Below are 12,059 nucleotides of genomic sequence, written 5' to 3'. Positions count from 1 at the left end.
AATGATACTGCACTACTTATGCACTTATGTCTCGTAACTGGGAGTAATTGCGACAATTTTAATGCTGACAGTGGAACCTCCAAGTACAATTTGGGATTTCACCAAAATTCTCACGTGACTGAAGGTGGCACAAAAGTCAGGCATCAATGGCATAAATCAGCAAATGTTTGCCTTTTGGGGATGTTGGGTGGGGGGTAGGCAACACTTACCACACAGAGAAGAAATAGAAGCAGAATAAGGAGTAGTCATGACTCATGACAATAAATGTGATTTACGGCACACAAAGGCGCAATAAACAATCAGGACTTTAGCCACAATGTGATGTGGGATTTGAATTAAGCTAAGACATTGTCAACTAAAAAGAAAAACATCTCTTTTTATTCACCCGATCTTCATTGCTGATTGTGAGACTTACACCAGGTCCAACATCCATAATATGATGTCATCAGGGCCCCAACTTCAACAAACCTCGAGTTTAGCATATGCGGAATAAACCATAAAGTGTACAAAATGGTGCTTTCAAATTGAGTTGAAGTGTTTCAGTGAACTTTACAATTCCTGATTTTTTTCTAGCTAAAAAATTACTTGGATTTGTGAACCAATCTGGTATGAACTTAAGAGGTTCCACTGTGGATTTAATAGTTTGTGTATGGACAAAAATATTGAGATGGGCTTGAACTATCTTTATAGACAACCATTATGTCCTCGACAGACAGCCGTGTGGATTTTTGTCATATATTCTAACAAACGTTGAAATGAATTCATAATTATAGCTTTAACCATTGACAAAAAAAAACAACTAACATTTGTTAAAACTGATGAGAAAAAGAAGGACTCATAGCTTACTGTATGTTCTCCTATACACAAACATCAGATGTATCATGGTAGGTTACAATTAATGAACTGAGGGCAACAGTCCTTAAGGCTCATGAAGCGATGTTTGATGAGGAACATCTTGATCTTCACCACCAATCTTAAGGCAAAGTGTATCAATACTTTTGTCCATACAGCTTTAATAAACCTTGTGCAGTACTGTACTTTGAATAGAACACAAAAGACGTACCAGTGCTTTTGCTGTTCCTGTAAAAATAACCTTACCTTTTCAAACAGGATATTCACATAAGACTATCAAAATGAATGTCCCAAAAATTAAACACAGAGCTGAATTAAGTATTTCCAAATAATGAAATTATACTTTGTACAGAGTATTTAGTAGTCTACATCTGAAGCAGGTTTAGGACAAAGCACCTAAAGAGGCTACACAAATTCATTCATTTGAATTAATTTTCTTTTCTCAATTCTGGGGTGCTGGTAATTTGTGTGAAGTATATTCCATATAGTTAATTAAAATACTTCCCACAATGATTAGATCAAAGGAATATATTAGTTGATGTTTTTTTATTAGGTATATTAAACCATGAACTTTGAGAGTGATGTCACCTTTCACAGCGCCTCGCTTATGTGTTGGGAGGGCTGAGCAATTAATCACGCTTAATCATGATTTCAATTTGTTTGGTTTATGTAAATTCCCATGCTGTGAATGCATCTTCAATGCACCACGTTGCTTGCAGTAGGCGTGTGACGTCTGCTCTTTTTATTTTCCTGTCCTTGTTTTAAAATATTTGCGACCATCCTGGTTCGGGTTTACTGTTAGAGTAAACACACAACTAAAATAATTATACATATTGTACATTTAAATACAACATGTACTTTGTTTTGGAAACAATGCCAATTTATTGCTGGCAATCAATTGAGTAACCACACTGACAAGCTTGCAGAAATTAGCATTAGGCATCATGGGAGGGATTTACGGTCAAATAAGTAATATTTACATCCAAATGGTAAAGGAACAAATAAGTACTTAAACAATATCCACAGATCACTTTATTCTTCTGCTATATTTACTGTATTTTATGTATTGGTTTCAATTGTATTATGTTAATTTATTATTATTATTATTATTATTATTATTTCCACTAAAACTTTTTTGTGGTTATTCTTTAAGTTATATTGTATAAAATCAATATTTTGAGATTAAAGACTACTGATTTCAATATCAAAATAATTGTGCTAATCAATTTTTCCAAAATCACCCAGCCCTATGAGTGATTGAATGATTTTATGTGGCGAGGGGTGGATAGACTTACAATATTGCGAGCTGAGAAATTTCGGATGGGATCCTCTGCGGCGAGTGAGACGGAGCTGAGCATGATGAACACCAGGATGAGGTTCGTGAAGATGTGGTGGTTGATGAGCTTGTGGCAAAACACACGAACTCTGCAACGCACGGACAAAGCATCAATGAGTGTATGCATGGTCATAACAAAAACTATATGTGCGCATGTGTGTGTGTCTCTCTCTCTTACGGGTTAGTGTTGCTGAAGATAAAAAAGGCACTTCCCTCTGGAATGGGAGTAATCTTCTCTTTCTTGACCAAATCGGAGATGGCTGGTCGAGGTCCCGCTGGGACTTCCGGGTCTTCCTCCTCTGCTGCGGTATCGTCGTTGTCTTCTTCTTCATCCTAAATGTACATATGTTTAAAATGCTTTGGATGTAATTTGTGCTGGAATATTTTGAAGCTATATTGTTTCGATGTCACATACCTTTTCATCTTTCTCATCCTTTTTGTCCCTGTAATAGACGGAAATTATATGAATGTATTGCTGTGCGGTGGTGCCTTGAGATTTAATTCATTTCATAATTTTGCTTGATATTCAAAACACCTCAAATCTTTTCACTGTGGAAATGAATGGAAATGTCATAAATCCATTGCAGTGTCCCACAAAAACATTATTGAGTAAGAAAAAAAGCACCCTTTAAAATAACACTTGTCAAAACATACAAGTATTGTTCTGTCTTTGCCAAACTGCGGGTTGTTGTAAAGTACAATAAGTAGAGTTAATTGCCACATTACCACCCTTCACTTCTCGTATATGGAATAGAATTTTCACTTGTACGTCAAAGGAAAAAAAAGTCAAGCGTTTACCCCTTCTTATCTCCATCTGTGTTGAGAGACTCAGCATCTGCCAAGTTGTCCACAGCGATGGCCAAGAAGACATTCAGGAGGATGTCTGAGAAAGTCTTCAGTCAAGGAAAATTCAAAGTCTGGCACTCTGTTCATGTTCAGGATCGGTACCTGACTGATTTGACCATGAACGAGGATACAGTTTCCACAAATGAAGAGGATGATGAAGTAAAAGCATAAAATCATGCCAGAAGACGAAGGGCCTCCATATGCCATGATGCCGTCATACATGACTGCGTTCCAGTCTTCTCCGGTCAGGATCTGAGGGACAAAAGTGTATTCATTAAGGAATAGTCATGCCCAAAGTGGTGCTTCTATTTCCATCATTTCAAAAAGGAAAACAAAATTCAAATGCACACGTACATGTCTACGTAAGTACTCTAAATACCTGAAAGACAGTGAGTAGCGCTTGTGGAAAATTGTCAAAAGTGCTCCTCTTGGTTTGGGTCTCGTCAAAATTGAACTTTCCTCCGAACACTTGCATGCCCAGCAAGGAGAAGATGATGATGAAGAGGAAAAGCAGCAGTAGCAGAGAAGCAATGGACTTCATAGAGTTGAGGAGAGAAGCCACCAGGTTGCTCAGTGACTGCCAGTGGCTGAGGGAGGCAAAGAGAAAAAGATAATATGAAGCCATCAGGTGTGTCACCATTTGGATGAAATGACTATTTATAAAAACAAAAACTGATATATTTCTGTTTCTATCTATGCCAGTAATGTATAATGACAGCCAGAAAAAAAATTATACTCTTCCCCTAGGAGGCAGCAGATGTAATTAAACATTTTCTCCGCCTGTTGCCATTCATACAAAATAATCCAAAACAAAATCGGAAGAGAAAAAACATGTACGGATGCTGTCGCCTTACCGTGTGACTTTAAAAATCCTCAACAAGCGCACACATCGGAACACAGAGATCCCGAGTGGCGACATGATCTCCAGCTCCACTAGGATGGTCTCGGTGATCCCTCCACACACCACAAAGCAGTCAAAGCGGTTGAAGAGTGAAACAAAGTAGGCCTGCAGCCCAAACTGTACATCTTCACCAACATCTCGCAAGTGAACAAGGCTAGCAGCACTTTGTTGGCCACATCTGGGAGACACAAAAAAAAAAATAATCAATTAATTAATAACACAAATTGGTGGTTAAATCCTGATTAAATATTGCCATGATATGTTGTGTGTACCTTGCACTTGTGTCAGCCACAAAGGCTGGTTATAGTGCTCCGACGATATTGTGAGGGTGTTGAGGAAAACCAGAATGATGACCAGCCAATAGAAGGGCACCGATTTGACAGCCAACCGGCACTTTCTTCGACAGAACCTGTTCCAGCGGCGCCAGCGCCGACTGCGGGGCAGAGCAGTCAATGTTATTTTGGATGTTTTTCCTCTGTGACAAGATGTTGTATAAAATCAAGTGTGTTGTATTTAAGTTTAGGTGCGACGGTCATAGGTGAAAGAAGTATCCGTCCAATCACATCCAGTAAATGTATGCAATCATTGTCTCCACTTCCTACAGTGAATTTAAAAGAGTTTACATCTGCCTTAATTTCTCGGTAAATAATATTAGATGGTTAAAGTCAGCGGCAAATTATCTACGTATTCTGGCGTATGGTGATAGAAATACGCGAGTTGAGCCAATCTTGGATTGTTTGGCCTAGGTGGGGGTAAATGCATTTGCACTATGGCAAATTGAACAGTTAAATACATGGATTTAACTGTCTAAATTGTCTCTAGATTATAATACTCTCTGGTACAAGCTGCCACGGTGATGTGGTTCAAATAAAACATTGAGAAGAGTCATAAGAGTGCCACTGAGGCTTTTGTAATTTAGCATGCAAAGAAAGATACTCACCTGAACTTTGACTTTGAAATTTTTTGACTGAAAGAAAGAAGATGAAAGGTGTGACAGATTTCAAATACAATTAAAAAGAAAGGTCAAAACAAGTGTACAGCAGAAAAAAGGAGAAATATAAAAGAGCAGAAAGGAGTGGATCTTAATCAGCCGTTTTTCATGAAAACAAAAAATATTGGAGAACAGCAACTCACGTGGGATTAATATTTTGGGAAACGAGTGTCTGAAGAGTGCGGCACACACTCACCACAAAGGTCCGCAGCATGGCGTCTTCTCATCCTCCCCATTTTGATTCTCTGTGTTCACAGATTCGGTTTCGCTGGCCGGAACACTCGCTGCAGACCCAAAGTAAGGAGACCGGTCAACATACCGCATTTTCCAGACTATACGGCGCACTTTCGATGATGTCTTAAAAAAAAAAATGTTTCCAATATATAATGCACACTGGATTATAAGGCGTATGGTCAGCTTTTGAAAAAAAAAAAAAAGGGTTTTAGGTAGGTGTGCCTTAAAATGCGGTAAATACAGTAAATACACTTGGAATAATACATATACGGTACTTATAGCACGAAACAAAGAAGAACGACAACAAGAAAAGGCAGCGATGAGGTGGATTTAACTTCATCTAAAAAAAAAGATGTTTTCTGTTACTTGCACATGTCCTAGGAATTCAGTCAAGTAGACCGCAGGCACAATAAGAACAAATTTGAAGGATTTTATATTAATTGGGGGAAAAAAAAAAATCGAGGTGATATTTTAAATGAGGGATGATTTAAGTGGTGCACTCTACAGTTATGACCATAAAGAAAAAGGCGGGAAAAGAGGTAAAACCCTTAAATGCTCCAATCGCATATTGGTATGCGGTGTTGATTAGGTGTGTGAGCGGTCTTATAAAGCATCGAGGTGTGCGTTTGTGTCTGTGTTCGTACGTGAAGCCGCCCAGCTTATACGGACGTGTTGCCTTTGATTCCTGAGTGGTCGAAAAGCTCTCGGCTCTGGAACTAGTGCTACTTGCTGGAGCAGTGATCTGGGTTTAGCCTTGTTTCTTACATTCACACTGAGAGGCGTGAGGGGAGGAACGGGTCGGTGTCGCGATCCTGTCAGGTATTTCTTTTTTTGTAATTTATTCTGTATTTAAGAACCCTTTATTGTGAAAATGATAACACTTCCTTTTATAGGGTAAACAAAAACTGTGTCGCAATACACACACTCACACACTAACAATACATAAAGCAGTGAGGAGGTATTACATTAGGACACACACACACACGCTCAAGCATGAGTACAAAAAGGTTGGGGAGCGTAGGATTTACCATGAGTGTCGGACGACTGGCTGAACCACCCAAACCTTCCTTTCTTCTTCTCAGTAAGGTCAGCCAGAGTCACCCCTTCATGTGCAATGCATGCAAGGCCATGCATCAGGACACAATGGCACAGCAGAGGGATAAGGAGGGAGAGAGGTCGGGGAGGAGAATGCGCTGCTATCAAAACGGGGTCAGAGCAGACAGGCAACACTGGACAACAACCGTATTCCAAATTGCAAAAAATCCGACAGTGACAAAGAGCAGCAGGATCCACAAGAGAGGGCTGAGGAAAGCAGAACATGGTGGAGGTGATGGTGGCGGTGGTGGTAGAGGTGATGCTGAGTGGTCAGTGTTGATCAAAAGAAGCGCCTGCAGTAGAAGTGACCCGATACTAACATGTTCCACTGCAAATGAATGCATTTAACAACATGTCTATTTAGGGGTTGGGTAGGGAGATGACATCAGGTTTGTCAGAATTGAGGATTTCGCCAACAAAAAACAAATGGAGAAATATTCCGACAACCAGGCCATCAGATGTAAAGGAAATGAGGGAGAATTGGTCCCTCACTATTCTGTGGGTAAACTCAATATTCTGTGGATCCTGGAATTGAAGTGACATTGACAAAAACCTTGATACTGGAGGGGACACATTTTTGCACTTCGGGCAGTGAATGAGTTAAAATTATCGAGACAAGGGGCCATTGTATTTGCTAAAATTTTCAATTTAGTTTAGTTTACTTTTATTTTAGCACGTTATGCTATTGTACTTTCCGTTGTATTGTACTTGCATGTTTGCTTTAAAATCATGAAAAATCAAGCCATTCCCTCGGACGCGTTGAAACTATCAAATGTCATTTAAAATATTGCACCGCAACTACCAGATGAAAAATAGACTGTGTTTTATGTCTTTCTTAACATCTACATATAACTACATGTTTGAGCTGTGAAAATACAGTGCATTGGCTTTAAATCCCTGTCAATTGGAATAACCTGTCAGGTTGTAGTGGGGCCTTTCCACGCCACAACGATGAGGCGCTCTAAAGTGGCTATGAACCCTCGGCCCAAAAAAAGTTATCTTTCTCTGCATGATGTGCGCACGCCAATGAGGTGCTCTAAAGCACTCACCCAGCAAAGGTGTATGAGGAGTTGATGGTGTATGATGTTTTTTTTTAAAATCAACTTCAGTAATGATAGTTTGTATTTTTGAGGGAGAATGATCATAAATTTCAAGTACAAGGTGAATCGGCTGGTGTTCCATGTGTGCTGCTTATATAAAGCGGATTTGGATTAAGAGTTTCGTATACTGCTCAAGTAAAATGTTTTTTCTCTTCTGTTTCTCAGATGCACTCCAGCGGCAGTCGCAGTGCGTTCCACTTTGAATACGTCGACAGGGAAGATCAGAAAGTACTTTTTGAAGGGTTTTCTGCTTTAGACAGTGCGGCCTGCATGTGGTCGATTCAAAGAATGTGCTTACGGTTGCGTTTACACTCCTCATCCGCCTCGTCTTCATTGTCGGGGTCGATATCTTCAGCCTGAGTGATCCAGTCCAGGTAACCCTTCAGGTCCTCCTCCAGCTGCTGCTTCTCACGCAGCTTCTGGAAGTCTCCGCGAGCTTTGGCCTTTTCCCTTTCTTTGGAGAACTCTCTGAAGGCATAACCAAGGGATCAATCATGCACAAAGATTAGTAAAATTGCAACGCAAAGTCTACATTGAACAGAATTTTTCACACTATGAAAACAAATTAATCAACCCTTCTCCAGTGACTCATCACCAATAAGAGGATTTGTTAGTGGCTACGCTTTTTTTTCATCTATCATGCAAACCCAACCTTTCGAAAATTTCAGTTTTCTCATCCAAAGCCACTGGAGGGAGATGTATACCTTATAAAGAGCACTGCACTATATTTAGATACTTTATTAGTGTAAGCATCCGGCATGACAACATCCTCATCGGCATGACAACATCCTCATCGTGAAGAGTAGGAAATTGAGATAGACAGATAGTTTCCAGAGTCATGCGACAATGGTGTGGGAATCTCAATTTATAGATGCAAGAAAAGCGCTGCTTCATCTCAAAGTGCACAAATTGTAACTGAGATGGAGGCAAAATGTGTCATCCAATGCTAGTTTCCAAGAATCTTTCTCGAAAGAGACTTGTAAGACGGCAGCAATTGTGTCAAAGGTTTGGATTATGTTAACTTGGCTTTGCTGGCTGGTCAACATTCGTGCTGCATTAATTCTGCTGTAATAAGACATCATCCCCATTCGACGCTGCCGGGGAAAGCAAACTGAGGTTTGAGCAAGCTTAGGAGCGCAGAGAGTGCTGAAAGGCAAGGGATACGATTAATTTGGCTCTCTCGAGGGTTGGGCGCTTTGACTGGAGTGGAAGAAGGAGGGGAAGGAAATGCTCACTTTGCAGCTGCCAAAAAAAGAAGGACCCAAGTGTGTGACGCCAACAAGGGTTGAAATACACTACAAGGACAAAGGCCTGCATGGTAATAAGTAATGCAAAAAACTGTTTAATTCTTTAGAATCTATTTAATTGGGTGATTATGTTGTGTTTTTATCAAGTATAATACTATCCACAGTGCTATTTTTAATTACCAGTGCAATTTTTCATTTGATAAAGACTGGAATGAATTAATGGCAAGTCAACCAACGGCGCGACCGATACAGATTTCGATAATGGTAGTACTGTATAGAAACCCCTAAGCAAATATCGATTTACCTTAAGTATCTTTTGTATCGATATAAACATAGCGGATTATCGTAATAACCATGAATCGTACTAAACTGAACTAATTATACATAAAAAGACTAGAAATGTGCACGGGAAAGGAAAATAGTATAGTAATTAGCAGTATTATCAGTATAACCGATATCGATATAACGAGACTTTACTGTATTTGAAAGGGGGAAGACAATTCTCAAGAAACCGCTGAATTAATAGTACTTCACACAATAAACAAAAGGATTCCGAACCTCTCAGGATTATTAAGAAGATATTTGGTTTTTGTCCGCACACATCAAGCAAACAAGAGCACACTGCAAAGCACATTCCACCGCACACCTTAGCCTCTTACCCACTAAGCACACCCAACACTAGGTTGAGTACAAAAAAGGAGCCGAGTATGATCAGGCTAACGAAGTAAATCCAGGGCGTTTCCCATCCTATGGCATCGTTAACCTGAGGGATCCAGAAGCCAATAAAACAGACACAAACACAGAATGGAGGAAGGTGCTTACCCGCTCAACACACCCAAAACCAGGTTAAGAACGAAAAAGGAGCCGAAGATCACGAGACTGACAAAGTACACCCATGGAAGCTCAAAGCCCATAGCATCATTCATCTGGAGGAGTGTGCGTTGTCGCAGAAAAAAGATAAGAGAAGAAAGGAGTGAAAAGAGAGGGAAATCAGACGACACGTTCAAACGAGGCCTGGCACAAGTTAGAAGTATTCGTTTCACAGATAATGCGTTCCATTCTAAGACAAGTTGTCAACTCTTCTCAAGCATGCATCGTCAATCATATGAGATGCCTTTGGAAATTATCAGCTGCCTCGTCATCAGCATGTCACACGTGTGATCCGAGTTGACATTTGGGCTGAAGCCGCGCGACAGTCAACACGGCAGGTTAGCCGAGGCACTCACCCAGTAGAGCACGTCCGTCCAGCCTTCCATGGTGATGCACTGAAATACCGTCAGCATGGCAAATAAGAAGTTGTCGAAGTTGGTGATGCCGCCGTTGGGTCCTTGCCAGCCTTCTCTGCATTCGGTGCCATTGATGGGGCATTGCCGCCCGTGCCCTGAGATCGCACATGGAGCGGCATCCTCCTCTGCTATGATGTCTACGCGATAAAGAGGTCAGATGAACTATCGATCAGGACCAAACACACGCTTTTTATGGTTAAATACATAGACTACAAATCCACTTCACTGAGTTCGGAGTCCATACCGGATGTGGCAAAGTAGAGCAATTGATGAAGATGCCTTACTAATGGACTACTGGTACCAGACATTTTACAGTCAAAATCAGATTTCTTGGGAGTAGAAAGGCACTTCTACTATATTATATAGAAAGACACTTCTACTATATTTCATATAAAGACACTTCTCCTATATTAGATATAATATCCATTTACTTGCAGATCTGCCACATCCAATATGGCAGACCTCGTAATGTATTGCAGCGGTTTGCCAACATACTCAATTAGGTGTTTATGTTTTGTTTGCAGATAGCTAAATAGCCATTAAATCAATTATTAGGTCATCAAGTCAAAAAAAAAAAATCACATGTTACATACCTGACCCCGGAAGGTAGCAGGTTGCGTGCATTTTACCAATGAAAAGCTCCAGGCCAATAATAGCATAGATTATGATGACAAACAAGACCAGGAGGGCAATATGAAGGAGAGGGACCATGGCTTTAATGATGGAGTTCAACACCACTTGTAAACCTAAGCAAAGAGAAAAAAAAACACATATAGAGGACTGAAACATGGATTTTAAGTGCACTTTTTGTGGGCCACTTGCATCTGTATCGGAAATCAGAATGGTTACTGATTTATGGCCCATACACTGGAAATACAAAAAATTAAAGTGTTTGGAGTGATTACACCAATAGCTCTCTTTTCTTAGCGAATGAATGATGCCCAAAAATATATAACGAACTAAATAAATAAATAAATAATCAAGGTATACCGACACCATCTGGACCCATCACTAGTTATTTGGTAGTTTAACGGCAACGAGCTGTGACCGTGTTGCAAGTCTGAAAAACGTGATACTTACTGGGTACTCCTGAGACCAACCGCAGGGGACGCAGCACACGGAAGGCTCGAAGGGCTTTCACGTCAAATCCACCGGGTTTACCGCCATGCCCGTGCATGGACGGGTGGTGTTCCTCTCCCTCACCGTCTGCCTTCTCGTCTTTGGTCAGAATCTCCAAGACAACACTGAAGAGGCTGCCAGCAAGAACACACATGCAATCAGTACTAAAAATCGGTGGATCTACATTTATTTAAACAGCAACGAAAACCAAATGACATTTGAAGTCTTGAACTTGTTTTATGAGAGGAATCCGTCTCAGTCCAAATCAGCCCTCACGGAGAAGAGCATTGATTTTCATCCCGACAACTGCAGAAGAATCCTGCTAAGACTGCCTCCAGAGTAACATGACTGTTTTATATTTTAAGCCTACTGTCTGCAATTTGGGGAGAAAGACGCTGATCTTTTGAAATGTTGACATCCAACACAGGCCGCCTTATCTATCTATGTGTCACTGCGTGGCATGAGTGGCATTTGACGGCAGAGCGGCCATCTTCACTTGTGACTGTACGCCAGATCAGCCTTGCGTGGCTCGAACAGACTGAAATGTGACCCAGCTATCCAGTGGACTGTGCATATTAGAGGAGAGGTTGTCACAAGATGAGAGAAGGGGAAGGAAGATGGAGGGCTCAGAAGATTGCAAGATGAAGATAACAAAGTGCAAAATTGGTTGGCGGGTAGGACAGGATCAGCTGGGGTGTGGGGACATTTGAGTGAAAAATGGAAGTGGTCGCTGATTAAGACAAAGTAGTCCATGATAGGAAATGGCAAGTGAAAGACAGGAAGTGAGGAAGTGAAGATGGGAGGGAACGTCAGAGGAGAGATGGCATATGGAGCGACGGTGACTCATACCAGTGGTGATAAAGCTGTGATTTATTCTCTCTGTCTTTTCTGGGTCATATAATGTGGGCGTATGAGGGGCTCTATTAGCACTAGGCCACTCGGAGCCGATGCTTAAGCATCTTTTAACTTGGGCACTGTTAAACGACCACTGTCAAAGTGCAAATCCTAACACCAAACGTGTGAGGCATTGTTGAATCCACAAACGAAATTCT

At 40.8% G+C, this 12,059-nt stretch overlaps 1 protein-coding gene across 1 annotated transcript in view; it reads right to left on the bottom strand.

The window, feature by feature from the left end:
* Positions 1 to 12,059, bottom strand: part of cacna1da (calcium voltage-gated channel subunit alpha1 Da) — a 55,683-nt gene that overhangs the window by 28,210 nt on the left and 15,414 nt on the right. The window contains 17 exon segments of the mRNA XM_089011014.1: positions 2,148 to 2,277; positions 2,367 to 2,521; positions 2,604 to 2,631; positions 2,987 to 3,071; positions 3,166 to 3,286; positions 3,414 to 3,621; positions 3,889 to 4,051; positions 4,054 to 4,113; positions 4,208 to 4,368; positions 4,876 to 4,902; positions 5,123 to 5,210; positions 6,189 to 6,263; positions 7,654 to 7,823; positions 9,425 to 9,528; positions 9,829 to 10,025; positions 10,482 to 10,634; positions 10,969 to 11,141. Coding sequence (XP_088867140.1) covers positions 2,148 to 2,277; positions 2,367 to 2,521; positions 2,604 to 2,631; positions 2,987 to 3,071; positions 3,166 to 3,286; positions 3,414 to 3,621; positions 3,889 to 4,051; positions 4,054 to 4,113; positions 4,208 to 4,368; positions 4,876 to 4,902; positions 5,123 to 5,210; positions 6,189 to 6,263; positions 7,654 to 7,823; positions 9,425 to 9,528; positions 9,829 to 10,025; positions 10,482 to 10,634; positions 10,969 to 11,141 — 2,098 coding nt within the window.

The sequence above is a fragment of the Hippocampus bargibanti genome, linkage group LG12 (genome assembly GCF_051943395.1).
Source record: "Hippocampus bargibanti isolate YZ-2025 linkage group LG12, ASM5194339v1, whole genome shotgun sequence".
Lineage (NCBI taxonomy): Eukaryota > Metazoa > Chordata > Actinopteri > Syngnathiformes > Syngnathidae > Hippocampus > Hippocampus bargibanti.
The sequence above is the reverse complement of the archived record's forward strand: the minus strand, read 5'-3'. Positions and strand labels throughout refer to the sequence as shown.